General features: G+C 41.3%; 1 protein-coding gene across 1 annotated transcript in view; it reads right to left on the bottom strand.

The window, feature by feature from the left end:
- The window catches only part of fstl5 (follistatin-like 5), a 427,630-nt gene that overhangs the window by 63,667 nt on the left and 344,215 nt on the right, over positions 1–19,748 (bottom strand). The window contains exon 13 of the mRNA XM_060926685.1: positions 905–931. Within this exon, the coding sequence (XP_060782668.1) occupies positions 905–931 (27 nt within the window). The remainder of the gene's footprint in view (positions 1–904; positions 932–19,748) is intronic.

Raw genomic sequence — 19,748 nt, 5'->3', positions numbered from 1 at the left:
AAAGCAGATGGTTATGAGTTTTACATTTATTTATTTATTTATTTATTTATTTATGTATTGGTAATGCTTTTAGCTACTACTATGCAGTACAGCTATGGAACCAACTGCCAGAGGACATCAAAAATGCTCCTGCTGTTGGCAGCTTCAAATCTAGACTAAAGACCAAGCTGTTTTCAGATGCTTTCTGCTAAATTATTAATATCGCCATCTCTACATGTTTTAAACTCTTTACTTTTACAGTCTCTCCATGTTTTAAATTTTACTTAACTTTTATTCTATTTTATTCTGCTGTTTTTTTTTTAATTGAACTTTTATCTCATTTTATTATTTTATTTCTACTATTGTTTAATTCTTATTAATTTTCTTCCCCATTTATTTTATGTAATTTTATTTTCTATAGTTTTTACTGTTTTGCTTTTACTTCTGTAGAGCACATTGAACTGCCACTTTGTATGAAATGTGCTATATAAATAAACTTGCCTTGCCTTGCCTTGCTAATCCATTGGAGTATTGTAGCATTTAATGAGCAAAACAAGAGTTCTGGAGACTTTAATAATAATAATAATAATAATAATAATAATAATAAGTTCCATTACAATTTTTTCAAATTAATTAAGCTTGCTAGCTAACTATCTGGCTTATGAGTTTTTTTTTTCCTGCACTATTTATGTATATATATATATTTTTTTGTAGCTACATTCCTTCCTTCCAAACCTCCTGATTCTGTCTGAACTCACCTTAGTGACACTTTTGCAATTTGCCAACTGGATACTATATTATATTGATATGTACCCAATAAACTGGCGTCTCAATATTACATGGAATAACACCAATAAATCTACGGAGATACTGTAGGTGGAATATGTGACTGAATGGCAACAAAAGAATACATGATATACGGTACCTTCCTCTCGCCACAGAATGTTTGCCACTACAAGAGAAAATGGGAAAAAATACAAGTTACATGACAGACTTCACATTGTGTTTAATTTTCTTTTTTTTTTTTTAAATCTTTGCCTGATAGAGACAATCAGTGTGCTTGAGGCTACGTTTACATTACGTTGAATCAGCGGATCATCAGATTAACGTTCTTAAAACGATTCGCGTTTACACTAAAACCGTTAGCCGTGCACACAGCAATGCCAATACACGGATACGCTAATCACATGACTTTAGACGGCGCGTAACATGATCCCAGTGCATTTCAGATGGCGCGTAATATGATCCCAGTGCATTTAGGGCATGCGCAAGGCTCACCACTTGCAAGTAGAAGGATGGCAAGCCGCGCAAGGCTCACCACTTGCAAGTAGACGGATGGCAAGCCTAATACACGGATACGCTCGGCTCCGCAGGCATCCTGCGCTCCAAATCACTCCGCCCTGAACAGCGAGTGCCCTCTGGAGGGTGCGCACTCCGGCCCTGCGCAGCTCACAGAGCGCGCGAGTGAAGCGCACGAGCAGTGATTTGGGACTGAGCCGCTGTGTGTGTGATCCCAGCGCATATCATTTACCACTTGCAAGTGGAAGGATGGCAAGCCTAAAGACAATCATAACTACACAATGGGCAGTATTTGCATCAGTATTTGCAGTATTTTCATACTTTTATACTCTTTAATGAAAGGTGATACAAGGCGGAAGTCTGCGCCGTTTTTCAGCATTCGCGTCACATGACCAACGCCAGCGAATCAGGAAGGTGGATGTCACAGTGACGTTGTCCAATGAGACGCCAGCTAGAGCTCAGCACAGCGTATCCGCGTATTCTGAATGTTTACACAGCACCGGAGCTGACACTATCTGGATTGAATACGTGGACGCTGGCGGATTCCCGTTTCCTGGCGTTTCCAGGGGGTTTAATGTAAACGGACAGTGCATCCGCGAAGAAAACGAGACAGATACGGTCTAATGTAAACGTAGCCTGAATGTGCAATGTCACATCACGGTCAGCTATGTAGAAACTGACGCACATTTAATTGCTCGCAAATACACAGACAAACAATCAAATTGATCATGAGTCCTCATATTCTACATTTGCTTTCCTAAGTTAAAAAAAAAACACACAGTAAGAGTGATGCTTAGAGCATTGTTGCTCAAAATGGCGTGTGTATTTTGTACTTTCACTTTTATTTACAGTACAACAGAGGTGGACGGTAATGAAGTACATTTAGTCTCGTCTCGTCTCGTCTTCTTCCGCTTATCCAGGACCGGGTCGCGGAGGCAGCAGTCTAAGCATGGAAGCCCAAACTTCCCTTTCCCCAGACACCTCGGCCAGCTCCTCGGGAAGAACACCGAGGCGTTCCCAGGCCAGCCAAGAGACATAGTCCCTCCAGCGTGTCCTGGGTCTTCCCCGGGGCCTCCTCCCGGGGGGACATGCCTGGAACACCTCCCCAGGGAGGCGTCCAGGAGGCATCCGAAAAAGATGCCCGAGCCACCTCAGCTGGTTCCTCTCGATGTGGAGGAGCAGCGGCTCTACTCCGAGCTCCTCCCGAGTGACTGTGCTTCTCACCCTATCTCTAAGGGAGCGCCCAGCCACCCTGCGAAGGAAACTCATTTCAGCCACTTGTATCCGTGATCTTGTTCTTTCTGTCATTACCCAAAGCTCATGACCATAGGTGAGAGTCGGAACGTAGATCGACCGGTAAATTGAGAGCTTCGCCTTTTGGCTCAGCTCCTTCTTCACCACGACGGACCGGTAAAGCGACCGCATCACTGCGGAGGCTGCACCGATCCGCCTGTCGATCTCACGCTCCATCCTTCCCTCACTCGTGAACAAGATCCCGAGATACTTAAACTCCTCCACTTGAGGCAGGACTTCTCCACCAACCTGGAGAGGGCAAGCCACCCTTTTCCGGTCGAGAACCATGGCCTCGGACTTGGAGGTGCTGATTCTCATCCCAGCCGCTTCACACTCGACTGCAAACCGCCCCAGTGCATGCTGAAGGTCCTGGTTTGAAGAAGCCAACAGGACAACATCATCCGCAAAAAGCAGAGATGAAATCCTGTGGTTCCCAAACAGGATTCCTTCCTTCCTTTAGGTACGGTACATTTAGTACCGTACTTAAATACACTTTTTGAGTATCTGTACTTTACTTGAGTATTATTTATTTTTTTTGGAAACGTATGACTTTAACTTCACTACATTTGAAAGACAAATATCGTACTTTTCACTCCACTACATTTCTATCAAGGTCCTCGTTATGATGAAGCAGCTTTGAAAGTGGATGTGTTTTTTTTTTTTTAGTGCTGTCAAAGTTAACGCAATAATAACGCGTTAACGCGATTAAAAAAAATAGTGCCGTTAACGCAAATTCTAATTTGGCCCTGCGAGTCACCCGTAGTTCCTGTTGAGGCTTGTCGCGCGCTGCTTCAATAAGAGTACGTGTGAGTGATAGAGAAAGGCATAGACATATAAACATCCTCGCCGCCATATTGGATGGGGCAAAGTGGAGATTCTTCAACCGTCTCTGGTATAGCGTCTAGACAGTAGCAGAGAATAAAGATGCCTCATTCATGTGCTGCGTTTAACTGTACCAACAGGTTTACCGTCCAAACGAGATCACATGGGATTACCTTTCACAGGTGAGACTGGAAAAATACTTTTCAATACTGTTCCTTCAGTCTCCCAGCTCATCTCCACCGGGGGGGTGTAGAGTTATAAGCAGTGAGAATTACAGAATACAGTGCCACACTATGATGAACGTTTTTGAACGTATGATGAATGTTTTTATTTTTGTTATCTGTTTTTTTTTCTTCTTTTATGGCAAATACTTCTCTTCAAAAGAAACTAATGGAGAGTAAAATAAAATTTTTTTTTAATTTTCACAGTATGCACTTTTATTTTTCATCCCTTGGTTTTCTCATCTAATATGGAAGTTATGGATGTCAGTGGCTGTGACAAGACGTGTCATGCTCTGCAATAAAAAAAAAAAAAAAAAACATTGGTACAAAGCAAGCCCATTCACTTTTTTATGCTGATAAGAGAATGACAATGTTTTTTCATGTGACAAAAATGTGCGATTAAATTGCGATTAATCGCGAGTTAACTATGACAGTCGCGACATTAATCGCGATTAAATATTTTAATCGCTTGACAGCACTAGTTTTTTTTTTCGAAAACGTGATTTTTTTTTCGCATGTGGCACCAGTGTTGGGCAAGTTACTTCAAAACTGTTTTGCATTATTTATTACTTGTTACTGTCATTTTAAAGTAATTAGTTACATTACAATATTACTGTATTTAAAATGTAAGGCATTACACTACCATTGCATTACTTTTAAGAAGTTACTCTCACCAAAATAACTGGAAGTATGGATTTGGCAATCTAACGCTACGTTCACACTGCAAGGCTTAATGCTCAATTCCGATTTTTTTGTGAAATCCGATTTTTTTGTGAGGTCGTTCACATTAACAAATATATGCGACTTGTATGTGATCCTCAGTATGAACGAAAAGCGACCTAAAAGTGTTCCGCATGCGCATTGCAGGATACGACGACGTCACACGCAGTGAGCATGGCCAGTGTTTACGGAAGTAAAACCGCCCGGTTGCGGTATGATCCATCCAATCTAGCTTGAATAGCTGCATCCCCCCAAATGGAAATCAGCTCCCTAACCTCTGCGTCCTTCCATTGAGAAGATTCAGAACCTTCACAGCCCGAAGCGTCCCTCGCATTGATGTCATGCGCAGGGGCGCAGATACGTTTTTTGAACTGGGAGGGACAAAAAACTGGGAGGGGGGACAAAGCTGCCAGCAAACCAACCCCAACCCCGATATGCCTGTCAAACTTGTTGTTAGTAACCATAGCAACCAAGCTCGAGCTCGCAACCTGCGCAGTCTGCGCAGCTCAACCAACCGAATATCAGTCTTTGTTTTATGTGAGTTGTTGCAACTGTATACACTGCCATGCACCTCAATAAACCGAATGGTAATTAGTCTTTTGATTTTTCCGTGAGGTTTGCCTTATGCAAAGAAAGACAGCATACACGTTTTTTCCTCCCTGTAAGTGGGGGGGACCGAACGAGGTGAATTTAAATCTGGGTGGGACGAATCCCACCCTCTATCTGCGCCCGTGATTATGCGCCATGTTGTTGTAACTTTTTTGAGAGACCCGCCGCCTACTTCAGCGCAGAATAGTGACGTTTGGGGCTTGTTGATGACGTGTAAGTCGGATGAATGCGACCTGGCGGTTCAGACTGAAGTCGCATATGAAAAGAGCGGATAGGAATCGGAATTAGGACCACATATCCAAACGGCCTGGGTCGGATTTGAAAAAATCGGATCTGTGTCGTTCATATTGTCAATAAAAGATCGGATACAGGTCACATATGGGCGAAAAGATTGGATTTGAGTCACTTCAGCCTGCAGTGTGAACGTAGCCTTAATGTAGCTCAAGACGCTCAATTAGCTCATCACACATCCGATGGAAGGTGATGTGGTATCTGACCGAGCTCGGCTTATGGTTAAAAACACTAGAATATAATAGCCACAGTGACGGCTCATGGCACAATACAAGGAACAATCATCGCAAGAACAGACAAAAGGTGAAAGTCTGGCAAATTGTGATAAAAATACTGTAACTTTAGGCCTATTCATATTAACATTAATTGAACTGTATTGTATTGTAATGTCTAAAGATATGACAGGATACAAAATTAACATTTCTATGCCTTTATTGTTTTCAAGTTTACAGCATTAAAGCAATAGTTCGGGATTTTGACATGAATCTGTATGGCATCCCCGTCAACAGTGTCATGCAAACACACTGACTTACCCCCGACAGCATCCTGTGAGTCCAGTTCTTGTCTAGTTTTGGTCCAGACGAAAGTAGTCCGGCAAGTTTGTTGGGGTCACGAAAGTAAAACGTTTTTCTTCTCAAAACAGTACGTGTCCAAAAGAGTGATATATTTGCATCACAAAACCGTTGCCAAATAAAAAGTCAGACCTCGCAATTATTTGGCGCTATATTTTGTCTCCCTCGGTATCACTGCGCGCTGTCATGTTGACATCTGCGCAGGAATCAACACCTTTCCCATTGTTTGGCAGTGATTAGGAGTTCAGATCAGCGGCGCTAACAAGCTGCGGCTCCAGCTTCACCTTCTTCCACTTCTCTGTCCACCCTTTCTCTCTCTGCCCGTTCTAACTCCATCTGGCGAATTTCTTCATCTGTATATTCGGGTTCATAAAGATATCCCTTTGGCTGTGAGATGAAGTCAATGTTTTCAACGTCGCTGTCGTAGTCAGACATGTTGTCGCTAACTTTGCTAGCAGTAAACAATGAATGAAACAGCCGTGGCTGTCACCTGGCGGCAGCGCGCAGTGATAAGAAGGGAGAGAAAATAGTGCCAAGCGATTTCGAGGTCTGACTTTTTATTTGGCAACGGTTTTGTGATGCAAATATATCACTCTTTTGAACACGTACTGTTTTGAGACGAAGAATGTTTTACTTTCGTGACCCCCACAAACTTGCCGGACTACTTTCGTCTGGACAAGAACTGGACAAGAACTGGACTCACAGGATGCTGTCAGGGGTAAGTCAGTGTGTTTGCACGACACTATTGATGGGGATGCCATACAGATTCATGTCAAAAATCCCGAACTATCCCTTTAAGCAGAGTTTATGCTTCATAAAAAAAAAAAAGATTAGCCCTAAGGGATATGACTCCATTTCAGAAATTTAACAAAAATGAACATATTATGGCAAATCGTAGCCTACAATAAAACTGGCCTGAAAAAACCCCACAAGCCTTTTAAATCACGGCTAGACAATGATTATTAGCTATATGAGGCTACCCAGTCATATTTCGAAAAACAGAATTAGAAATAACAAAATCAAAGTGCTTTTAATGATACTGAAGTGCTTAGCGGTGGTGTAGTGGTTAGCGCTGTCGCCTCACAGCAAGAAGGTCCGGGTTTGAGCCCCGCGGCCGGCGAGGGCCTTTCTGTGCGGAGTTTGCATGTTCTCCCCGTGTCCGTGTGGGTTTCCTCCGGGTGCTCCGGTTTCCCCCACAGTCCAAAGACATGCAGGTTAGGTTAACTGGTGACTCTAAATTGACCGTAGGTGTGAATGTGAGTGTGAATGGTTGTCTGTGTCTATGTGTCAGCCCTGTGATGACCTGGCGACTTGTCCAGGGTGTACCCCGCTTTTCGCCCGTAGTCAGCTGGGATAGGCTCCAGCTTGCCTGCGACCCTGTAGAACAGGATAAAGCGGCTAGAGATAATGAGATGAGATGAGATGAAGTGCTTAGGCATACTGTATTAGCCCTCGAAGGAAAGGCAGCTCGATCACTTTAGTCTGACATCCGACCAGAAAAAAAAACAACTCAGTTATACAGGACAAAAATGTAACCAAACTGTCAGCATATCTTCAACAACATACTCCGCCACAAGTCTCCAAACCTCCTGAGGCTGAAGGAGCATCTCAGAGCGGCAGAACGTTAATTCTGGCTGCTTTGTGATTTTATCGCCACTCTCATCCTCCGCTTGCTTCCTTGCTAACTTCATGTTACTACGACACCTCTGTAAATGTTTAGTTAAATTACTGGTGCTATTTCAGGAAGTGAACCGTTCTTTAGGTTTAGCACACAAAGTGCATTTGACTACGATGTTCTTCACATCCTTATTTTTCACAAACTTAAAGTAATGGGCGTGTGCCCATCTGGAGAATGTGCTATCCGCCGTTAGATCAGCTGCAGGTTCACTCATCTCTCTCTTCTGTCTGACTAGCCTAAAGGAAAAGGAAGTGAAACATTTTGCGCGGACGTTTCACCTCTGCTGATCTCGCGTGATTTTGGCGAATTTGTATGAAGGAAAAAAAACCCACCACTTCATTCCAGGTTAAAAATGCATTGTAACGTGCGTTACTGACATTTGTACCGAGTAAAATATTACCAAATTTTTTCTGTCATGCCTCACATTACCGCGTTACTGCAAAAAGCAATGCATTACAGTAATTCGTTACTTTTGTAACGCGTTACTCCCAACACTGTATGGCACTGCGACAGCTGATCAGTAATCACTAGGGTCACGTCCTGTCCATCGACTGGATAAGATCAAGTTCAATGATTTCTCAGCAGCGTTATTTGAACTCGATTAGTTGATGGCAGAATGGAAGGAGGCGGTTCTTCTGGGGAATGCACGCGCCCATGAACGCATGTTTCAGTTTTCTGTACGGATTAAAGATTCATTTTGTTTTAATTGTTTGCTTTGGTTGCCTAAAACGAATCACATCACGACCTACAAAAACTTGCCATCCGAAGCATATTGAGGTCTGGAAACGTTTTATTCCAAGAGAAAGCTTGCAACGAAGTTGTCCGTGCTTTTCGAGCTACCGATAATGTTGCAATAGCTATGCTGTCTGTTTAGTCAAATGACTTTCTATGGATTTGCCCGCCAAGTTGCCGTAGCCTTGTCCACAGCTAACGTTAACACACAGCTAGTTAACATGGACACTGTTAGCATGTATAAATGGAGTTACGCAAACATGAATAATGTTAACTTATCTGAAGTCCTTTCAGAAATATGTTTTAGCATAATCTGTGTTTATTCTACAGGCTCTGCAAGTTAGTCAGTAAATCCAGTTGGTTGTTTCAGAGGCATTTGAAAGCATTGTGGCAATAATACAACAGTGCGTTGACAGAAAATGTACTTCTGATACTTAAGTATTTTTAAAAACAAGTACTTCAGTACTTAAGTAAAAATTTCACTGGACAACTTTCACTTGTATCAGAGTAATATTTGACTAGTGGGATCTGTACTGTACTTTGACTTAAGTGTTGGGTACTTTGTCCACCTCTGCAGTACAATAAGTGCTTAGTATTTCGTAAATACATACTGTAGGTATGTAATAATTACCAGTTCCAAACCTGGAAGGAGTAAATCTCTCCAGAATAAGTACTTGGTGCCATAATGCGATGAGTTTTTATACGGTTTGAATTTTTACCTTCACCAACTTTGTTGGAGGGGGTTATGTTTTCTCCTCTGTTTGTTTGTTTGTTCCCAATATAACTCAAAAGCTAGTGAACAGATTTTGATGAAATTTTAAGAAAAGGTGAATCATAGGCCGAGGAACAATTGATTACATTTTGATGTAAATCCGGATATGTACACTACCGTTCAAAAGTTTGGGGTCACCCAGACAATTTTGTGTTTTCCATGAAAAGTCACACTTTTATTTACCACCATAAGTTGTAAAATGAATAGAAAATATAGTCAAGACGTTTTTCTGGCCATTTTGAATATTTAATCGACCCCACAAATGTGATGCTCCAGAAACTCAATCTGCTCAAAGGAAGGTCAGTTTTATAGCTTCTCTAAAGAGCTCAACTGTTTTCAGCTGTGCTAACATGATTGTACAAGGGTTTTCTAATCATCCATTAGCCTTCTGAGGCAATGAGCAAACACATTGTACCATTAGAACACTGGAGTGAGAGTTGCTGGAAATGGGCCTCTATACACCTATGGAGATATTGCACCAAAAACCAGACATTTGCAGCTAGAATAGTCATTTACCACATTATCAATGTATAGAGTGGATTTCTGATTAGTTTAAAGTGATCTTCATTGAAAAGAACAGTGCTTTTCTTTCAAAAATAAGGACATTTCAAAGTGACCCCAAACTTTTGAACGGTAGTGTATGTGGAGCCAGGATTTTTTTTGTCTGTTCCTAATGTAACTCAAAAAATACCAAATGGATTTGGATTAAATTTGGTGGACAGCGTTAGCATTATCCTAGGATCAAGTGACTTGATTTTGATGTTCATAATATGTGACTTGGTGGTGGTATGCACTCTACTGAGTGACCTTCTAATTGCTTATACTGTTGGTAATATTTGGAGTTGGGTGTGTAAGTAACTATACATCCTGAAAAATAGCAGGTATACATAGATAAGATTATTGACCGTGAATATTTTGTGCCAACACGCTCAAGACAATACAAATAATTAACAGTTATTCCACGAAATTGAGTCATACATGAGCTGATAGCTGACGAGGCTCATAGTGCCAAGTTGGTTATAAGCCATGTACAATGAGATTGAGTGGAATAACTGTTTTATTCTATCCACATTCACTCGATTTTGAGAAACGGAACATTTTTATTTTGTGCAAATTCGATAAATAAAAACTTCATACAAAACATCCGACAAAATCGTTTCTGCTTAGAATGTAAACAAACCAGCGAAATGACAGGAGCAATTTGTGAAAAATGCGATAATTCTGGAAAAAAAAAAAAGATGCGCTCTTCCCATCAAATATTTTCATTACATATTTTGTTCCTTTTTTGTATTTTGTTTTTAAGTAGAGTTTTTATTTTGTCCTTGGTTGGTTCAGCAACACGCCGCCATTTTTTGTTTTTCTCTACTCATTGTACATGACCTGATATCCTAGTAGTAGAGTAGAGTTGCCAATCAGATCACATGATTGCTCATATCCGGTGAATGTGGATATAATAAGTACTAGATATAATTTTAGCTTAGCATTTTTACCTTTTAATTAAACATAACGTAAATACGTACAGTAAAACATGGCACCAAAACCCAGTACTGTATGCTGCACAATTCATTCCCATTGCACATTTCTCCATCCTTGAGTGCTTTATCACAGAAAAGTAAAGCGATTTCCCGACAGTCTGACAGTTATTATATTTTATTTGTCAAGCCAATGTTTTATTGCTGAATAGACCTTGTTATCAACAAAGAACCACTGCATTAATACCAATAATATCTGACATCTGCTTTTTTTTTTATTTGTAATGGCATGCACCCAAACTGCAGGGATGCGACCTTGAACTCGCATCTCTCATTTTCTCCAATTCTGCCTTTGTTTCCTAGCAGTCTGCAAAGCAATCTCCCACAATTCCCCTCTGAATCTATTCTATATCTAAATTTGTGCTTTATTTGCCCAATAAAAACTCTGCCCTTTCTGTCATTCAGTTGTAAAACAACTTATAGAAGTACATTAAATTTGTATCTGAAAAACATCACCGTTTTTTTCCCCCTTTTTTTGTAAATTGGGCAAGACTTCGAGTTTGATTTTTTTTAACTGCCTACATTTACAGTGATTGTAACAGACAGCAACATTTACGGCTGTCAGAAGTAATTTCTATAATGCTGTAATTTCATATTTCATATACTGCAGCACTGTTGGATTCTGGATTCTGATTGGTCAGAGTGATTTTTCTATAATCTGACATAATTTAGATCGATGTGCAGCCTGATTAAAAATATCCGTAAAGGTTGATATGATGATTTCTGTAAGGAGAGGTTTCTGTACAGTACATGTCAGTGCTTTGTACAGTCAGAAGTAAAGCGGTAACATGTTTCCTGCCACAGGAAAGTCTTCTGGATAGAGTACAAGTTCTCAAGAAGTTTAAGTTCAAGTGGGTTTTACTGTGATTCCTCTGCATATGTGGGAAGCCATGGCCTAGTACAACCCCCGATTCCAAAAAAGTTGGGACAAAGTACAAATTGTAAATAAAAACGGAATGCAATAATGTGGAAGTTTCAAAATTCCATATTTTATTCAGAATAGAACATAGATGACATATCAAATGTTTAAACTGAGAAAATGCATCATTTAAAGAGAAAAATTAGGTGATTTTAAATTTCATGACAACAACACATCTCAAAAAAGTTGGGACAAGGCCATGTTTGCCACTGTGAGACATCCCCTTTTCTCTTTACAACAGTCTGTAAACGTCTGGGGACTGAGGAGACAAGTTGCTCAAGTTTAGGGATAGGAATGTTAACCCATTCTTGTCTAATGTAGGATTCTAGTTGCTCAACTCTCTTAGGTCTTTTTTGTCGTATCTTCCGTTTTATGATGCGCCAAATGTTTTCTGTGGGTGAAAGATCTGGACTGCAGGCTGGCCAGTTCAGTACCCGGACCCTTCTTCTACGCAGCCATGATGCTGTAATTGATGCAGTATGCGGTTTGGCATTGTCATGTTGGAAAATGCAAGGTCTTCCCTGAAAGAGACGTCGTCTGGATGGGAGCATATGTTGCTCTAGAACCTGGATATACCTTTCAGCATTGATGGTGTCTTTCCAGATGTGTAAGCTGCCCATGCCACACGCACTAATGCAACCCCGTACCATCAGAGATGCAGGCTTCTGAACTGAGCGCTGATAACAACTTGGGTCGTCCTTCTCCTCTTTAGTCCGAATGACACGGCGTCCCTGATTTCCATAAAGAACTTCAAATTTTGATTCGCCTGACCACAGAACAGTTTTCCACTTTGCCACAGTCCATTTTAAATGAGCCTTGGCCCAGAGAAGACGTCTGCGCTTCTGGATCATGTTTAGATACGGCTTTTTCTTTGAACTATAGAGTTTTAGCTGGCAACGGCGGATGGCACGGTAAATTGCGTTCACAGATAATGTTCTCTGGAAATATTCCTGAGCCCATTTTGTGATTTCCAATACAGAAGCACGCCTGTATGTGATGCAGTGCCGTCTAAGGGCCCGAAGATCACGGGCACCCAGTATGGTTTTCCGGCCTTGACCCTTACGCACAGAGATTCTTCCAGATTCTTTGAATCTTTTGATGATATTATGCACTGTAGATGATGATATGTTCAAACTCTGCAATTTTACACTGTTGAACTCCTTTCTGATATTGCTTCACTATATGTCGGTGCAGAATTAGGGGGATTGGTGATCCTCTTCCCATCTTTACTTCTGAGAGCCGCTGCCACTCCAAGATGCTCTTTTTATACCCAGTCATGTTAATGACCTATTGCCAATTGACCTAATGAGTTGCAGTTTGGTCCTCCAGCTGTTCCTTTTTTGTACCTTTAACTTTTCCAGCCTCTTATTGCCCCTGTCCCAACTTTTTTGAGATGTGTTGCTGTCATGAAATTTCAAATGAGCCAATATTTGGCATGAAATTTCAAAATGTCTCACTTTCGACATTTGATATGTTGTCTATGTTCTATTGTGAATACAATATCAGTTTTTAAGATTTGCAAATTACTGCATTCCGTTTTTATTTACAATTTACACTTTATCCCAACTTTTTTGGAATCGGGGTTGTAGTTAGAGAAGCAGCTTTGGGACCAAAAGGTCACCGGTTTGATTCCCTGAACCAGCAGGAATGGCTGAAGGGCCCTTGAGCAAGGCACCTAACCCGTACTGCTACCCAGACTGCTCTGTGTATGTTGTACATCACTCTGAATAAGACTGTCTGCTAAATGCCTGTAATGTAATGTAATGTAATGTAATATAGCTTGTATACATTGGATTGAACCAGAGCAGTGCACTGAAACAGCAGTAGACAGAACTGCATAAAATGCAAATGCAAAACAGTGTAAGATGAGCATAGGGCAATAAATACATAGGAAAATGCACATTGTCTATGCAGGATAACAGAACAGTGTTGTGTGGGGAAAATTATTGCAACACTTGTCTGTAAACAATTGTATAAAGTATCAGTAGTATTAAGTTAGCAATAAATTAAATGATGAGCTGTGTTTTTTGTCTCATTAAAGAGAAAGAAAAAGAGAGTTCAGCGAGTAAAGGACTGGTTATAGCTTCTATAATGTAAGCCAGGGTGGCACAGTGGTGTAGTGGTTAACACTGTCGCCTCATAGCAAGAAGGTTCTGGGTTCGAGCCCAGTGCAAGACAGGGGCCTTTCTGTGTGGAGTTTGCATGTTTTCCCCGTGTCCACGTGGGTTTCCTCCGAGTGCTCCGGTTTCCCCCACAGTCCAAAGACATGCAGGTTAGGCTAATTGGTGGCTCTAAATTGACTGTAGGTGTGAATTGAATGTGAATGGTTGTTTGTCTTTCTATGTCAGCCCTGTGATGACCTGGCGACTTGTCTAGGGTGTACCCCACCTCTCACCCATAGTCAGCTGGGATAGGCTCCAGCTTGCCTGCAACCTTGCACAGGATAAGCAGTTATGGATAATGGATGGATGGATAATGTAAGTGAGAACAGGAACTTGTTTGACGGATGTTCCATAATTGCAGAGCTCCCATGGGAGCAGAGCTCCATGGCTTTGGATGTCCTTATGTACTCACATATGTATGAACAATAAATGACATACGCATACATGTCAACCTTTGGTCAATCAAACCTGTATAACCAACCTCCAAAATCTGTATTTCCCTTATAAAATCCTTACAAGATGCAAATTAAAATAATTTACCTAAAATTTGAATGATAATTAACAATGATATATCCAAGTTACTTTTTATTCAATATTAATAACAATAAACCTTCAGAATGAACACAAAGCTCCAATGTTTGACAAAAACACAAAGTGTCACTCTAATGTTCTGAATTGTACTCCATGACAGCTTTTTTTAGCAGTCTGCACCAATACCTCACTAGGCTGCATGTCACAGCAAGTGTCTGTGTTGATCTTGCCGGAGTGCCCATTCAGAATCTTTTCAGTCGCTAGTGAAAGTCGCTCAGGTGGAAATACGCTTTTCAAACAAAATGTTACTTCCCGGTTGGCGGGATTCTCGCAATGCGGTGTGCGCATGATCAAAAGTGGAACGAAGTCTCGCTACCACAAGATAACGCGTGATTTCATAAGACTCTTTACTGGCTGTTTGTGCTTTCTGTGGTGTACAGTACGTTTGTAAATGTTATGCGCTCTTTTATCATCATGGGAATTGATTATAGCTCTAAATAAATATTGAATTTTTTTTTAAAGAATCCGTATAACTTTATTTGTATGCCTGTATACTACGTTTATTGAATCAAATCCGTATAAAATACGGACATTCCGTATAGGTTGACATGTATGCATACGCGACCCACAACAGGGAACCTGATCGTAAGTACAAGGCAACGCATCTCATTAACACTTGACCACTGGACAATGCAATTTATATCATTATTCACATAAGATTCGGTTTTATCCAGCAGTTGAAGGAATTAATGTGGGATCAGAGGTGGACAGTAACGAAGTACATTTACTTGAGTACTGTACTTAAATACACTTTTTGAATATCTGTACTTTACTTGAGTATATATTTTTTGTAAATTTACTGTATGACTTTAACTTCACTACATTTGAAAAGCAAATGTCGTACTTTTCACTCCAATACATTTCTATCAAGGTCCTCGTTACTATGAAGCAGCTTTGAAAGTGGACGTTCTTTTCTTTTCTAAAACACGATTGTTTTTTTTTTCTTAGGTGACACTGAGACAGCCCATCAGTAATCACTAGGGTCACGTCACATCCGTAGACTGTATAAAATCAAGTTCAATGATTTCTCAGCAGTATTATTTGAACTCGATCAGTTGATGGCAGAATGGAAGGAGGCAGTTCTGGAGAATGCATGCACCCATGACTTTACCTGGAAGCCATGTTTCAGTTTTCTGAAAGGATTAAAGATTCGTTTCGTTTTAAATGTTTGCTTTGTTTGCTGAAAACAACCACATCACGGCCTACAAAAACTCGCCATCCAACCTGCGGAAGCATATTGAGGTATGTAAATATTTTATTCCAAGAGAAAGCTTGGAACAAAGTTGTCTGTGTGTTTAGAGCTAGTAATAACGCTGCAGTAGTCTGGTTAGTTAAATGACTTTCTATGGATTTGGCTGCCAACTTGCCATCGCCTTGTCCACGGCTAACGTTTACACATAGCTAGTTGACTTGGACACTGTTAGTTAGCATGTAAAAATGGAGTTATGCTAACAAGAATAATGTTAACTTATCTGAAGTCCTTTCAGAAATATGTTTTAGCATAAACTTGCCAAATAAACAGAATGTAGAAATGTTTCTTTTCTAATAGCGTTAACTACCCAATATGATTTGGAGTTTGAGAAGAGTTTGCTAGCATGTCAGGTGGAGCTTCACTGACTAGCTAGCTTGACATTAAACCACCATGATGGCACAGTATGCGTTCATTTTGTGAATTCACATTTCTGTCTTTGGTAACGGCTTTAGGTTTTGTAAGCGTTGTGGCAATAATACAACAATGCATTGACAGAAAATGTACTTTTAATTCTTAAGTATTTTTTAAAAGCAAGTGCTTCAGTACTTTAACTTAAGTAAAAAATTGACTGGATAACTTTCATTTGTATCGGAGTAACATTTGATCAGTGGGATCTGTACTTTGACTTAAGTAATGAAGTTGGGTACTTTGTCCACCTCTGAGTGCGATTATTCACTAACACATTTTACAGAAAATATTCACGACAGTTTCATATAAAACTAGTTAAAGCAGTTTTATTAGTCCACTAGTTTGTTGGACGGTTGATAATTTCTGTCATATAAGGGTGATATATGGATGAAAGAGCAAGAAAAGTTCTATTGAAAACACACCAGCAAATGGGTCCAAAACATAGACAAAGGCAGAGCTGAAAAACAGGCAGCGGTCAAATGAGGCACAGACAAGATATCAGAAGTAATACAATACTCACAATCCAAAAACACAAATGGGGTCAAAACCAGAAAAGCGACACAAAGTACAAGGCAAAGCCTGTGTGTTACTCAGAGTCCTTATATATATATGCTGTGATTGAGCTCCAATCAGGAACAGGTGCATGGTAGTTCGTCCTAATGGTGCTGCATGTGCGCCAACATGTATGGATGTGAGTTATAACCAGACAACTGTTTGACAGATCAAGTTCGATATTGGATGCTGACTTTATAGTAGGCGACACAGTGGTGTAGTGGTTAGCGCTGTCGCCTCACAGCAAGAAGGTCTGGGTTTGAGCCCCGTGGCCAGCGAGGGCCTTTCTGTGTGGAGTTTGCATGTTCTCCCCGTGTCCGCGTGGGTTTCCTCCAGGTGCTCCGGTTTCCCCCACAGTCCAAAGACATGCAGGTTAGGTTAACTGGTGACTCTAAATTAACCGTAGGTGTGAATGTGAGTGTGAATGGTTGTCTGTGTCTATGTGTCAGCCCTGTGATGATCTGGCGACTTGTCCAGGGTGTACCCCGCCTTTCGCCCGTAGTCAGCTGGGATAGGCTCCAGCTTGCCTGCGACCCTGTAGAACAGGATAAAGCGGCTAGAGATAATGAGATGAGAACTTTATAGTACTGATGTAAAGTGAAAGCACTGGTTCACTGCTGTCCACCAGGCACCCAGCAGAGTCACAGCATAATAAACGTCGTCGTGTTGTTTCTGGCGCATGGCATGCGGCATCAAAGAAAGGAAATAAATATGTATCGTAACTGCGATGCACATCTCATTATTGGTCTCGCTATCACAAGACAATGTAGGAAGTTATTGACATGAAAAACACAACATGAGACAATTTGATGGTTCATTCATGGTGCTATATTATTATTATTATTATTATAATATTCAGGTTGATTTTGTGCCCCTATAAATATTTTGCTCATACACTCAAGCTCTGTTTTTAGGCAGTGCTGAAATATCTCATTCTCATCTCTAGCCGCTTTATCCTTCTACAGGGTCGCAGGCAAGCTGGAGCCTATCCCAGCTGACTACGGGCGAAAGGCGGGGTACACCCTGGACAAGTCGCCAGGTCATCACAGGGCTGACACATAGACACAGACAACCATTCACACTCACATTCACACCTACGGTCAATTTAGAGTCACCAGTTAACCTAACCTGCATGTCTTTGGACTGTGGGGGAAACCGGAGCACCCGGAGGAAACCCACGCGGACACGGGGAGAACATGCAAACTCCGCACAGAAAGGCCCTCGCCGGCCCCGGGGCTCGAACCCAGGACCTTCTTGCTGTGAGGCGACAGCGCTAACCACTACACCACCGTGCCGCCCGCTGAAATATCTATAATATTAAATGTAAGTACAAAAGGATGAAAAGTGTCCTGTTAATAAATAGAAAATTGAAATTATTGGCAAACCAATGTTGTATAAGTGGAACAAAAGAGTTGCTACTCCTGTAGGGTATTTACTGAACAAATAATTTGTTTTTTTCATTAATTAGTTCTAACTAAAATGTTAACATCCACTATCAGTAACCCAAAAATGAAAACAAGCTACCTAGCAACAGGAAATCAGAAGAAGTGACTGGAAGTGAATACAAATTATTTTAAAATAGAGTCCATATCATTTAAGATAGTTTTGTTGATGTATGGTACTTGTATTTTTATGGTTCTCTCGACAGTATCTTCACCTCCCATTGGTACTGAAGTCTTTCCTTCATGACACTTGGGACATTTTGGGGGAAAAGATGATCATTAGATGCTGTTTGGGAGCCCGTGTGAAAGAACAGGAAATATTACAGCTATGGCAAAGACTAAAAAATAGCTGAGGGAAAATGTTGTACTTCCCCAGTGTATTGCCATGAGGGAGGGAGGTTTGAAAGGATAAGATCTGTGCAAGCCCGGCCTTCTCCAGTGACACACACTATTGATGCGATTCATCACCAGGCAGGGAGATTGGACGAGTTCTGCTCATATACACACACCTCATATATCAGAGCACTACTCAGCCATGTGGGTGCTCAATGACAAGGGCGTCACTTTGGCCTGATCATCTGTCCTGGAGTGAGAAGATCATTTTTTTTGAAGCATAGCCACACTGCTCGGCTCCAGATCTCTCAGGCAGAGATATTGATAATAGCGACACTGCAGCGAACATTTGTTTGTGTCACTTTGCCAAAAAACAAGGGGAAAGCGAGAGGAGCAAGGTGTGTCATGACTAAAAGTGAACCAAGAGTCAAACTCTAATTAACTCAACAGCACAAATGGAAAACTAATCATGGCAGGTGCTTCAGGCATGTCTTTGTTTTGTCCTTTTCACACTCAGTAGTACACTGGATTCGTAAGACATTGCGATTTTGTCTGATTTGTTCAGAGCTCCTAACAGGGGCGTGTTTAGCCTATTTTTTGGGGTGCTCAAGCACCCCCAAAAACGAGCTCAGCACCCACTAGCTCAGCACCCTCAAAAACACTGCTTTTGGATGTAATTTTCAGAAATAAGTGCCCTTGCGCACTGCGCAATGAATGTGTGCGCGGGCGTGTGTGTGTTCTTGAATTCACCTGTTACGTGATAGTTCTATCATTCTCGTTATCTCTAGCCGCTTTATCCTGTTCTACAGGGTCGCAGGCAAGCTGGAGCCTATCCCAGCTGACTACGGGCGAAAGGCGGGGTACACCCTGGACAAGTCGCCAGGTCATCACAGGGCTGACACATAGACACAGACAACCATTCACACTCACATTCACACCTACGGTCAATTTAGAGTCACCAGTTAACCTAACCTGCATGTCCTTGGACTGTGGGGGAAACCGGAGCACCCGGAGGAAACCCACGGGGAGAACATGCAAACTCCGCACAGAAAGGCCCTCCACCAGCCCCGGGGCTCGAACCCAGGACCTTCTTGCTGTGAGGCGACAGCGCTAACCACTACACCACCTGTGATAGTTCTATGACCAGTAAAATCCCTCTCCTCCTTGCGTCCCGTCTGATTGGGTTGCCTGTCCGCGCGAGTGCTTGCTACGACATGGTGTTTTTTTTTAACTGGATTCCACGCCGATGAGGAACTCGAAGTAGCACCTGAGTATTACTGGCATAGCGAGATGTGAAGGTACGGACTGGAGTTACAATTGTTAAACACAACACAATAATATGCATAATGCAATATTGATGTTCCCTGGTCTATGAACAGAATGATAAAAACGACATTTATCATCCATATCGAGATACTTTTGTGCAGAGCTGTACAAGTGCTACGGTGCTAGACCACCGTGTGTTAATCAATTTTATTTAAAGGACATGGGACATGAAACATAAATGCACGCTATATCAGTTTCTTTCCATTAAAAATATGAAATAATTGCATCAACAAATACAAAATT

Source organism: Neoarius graeffei, chromosome 8 (genome assembly GCF_027579695.1).
Source record: "Neoarius graeffei isolate fNeoGra1 chromosome 8, fNeoGra1.pri, whole genome shotgun sequence".
Taxonomy (NCBI): Eukaryota; Metazoa; Chordata; class Actinopteri; order Siluriformes; family Ariidae; genus Neoarius; species Neoarius graeffei.
Note: the sequence above shows the minus strand (reverse complement) of the source record. Positions and strands in the feature narration are given on the sequence as shown.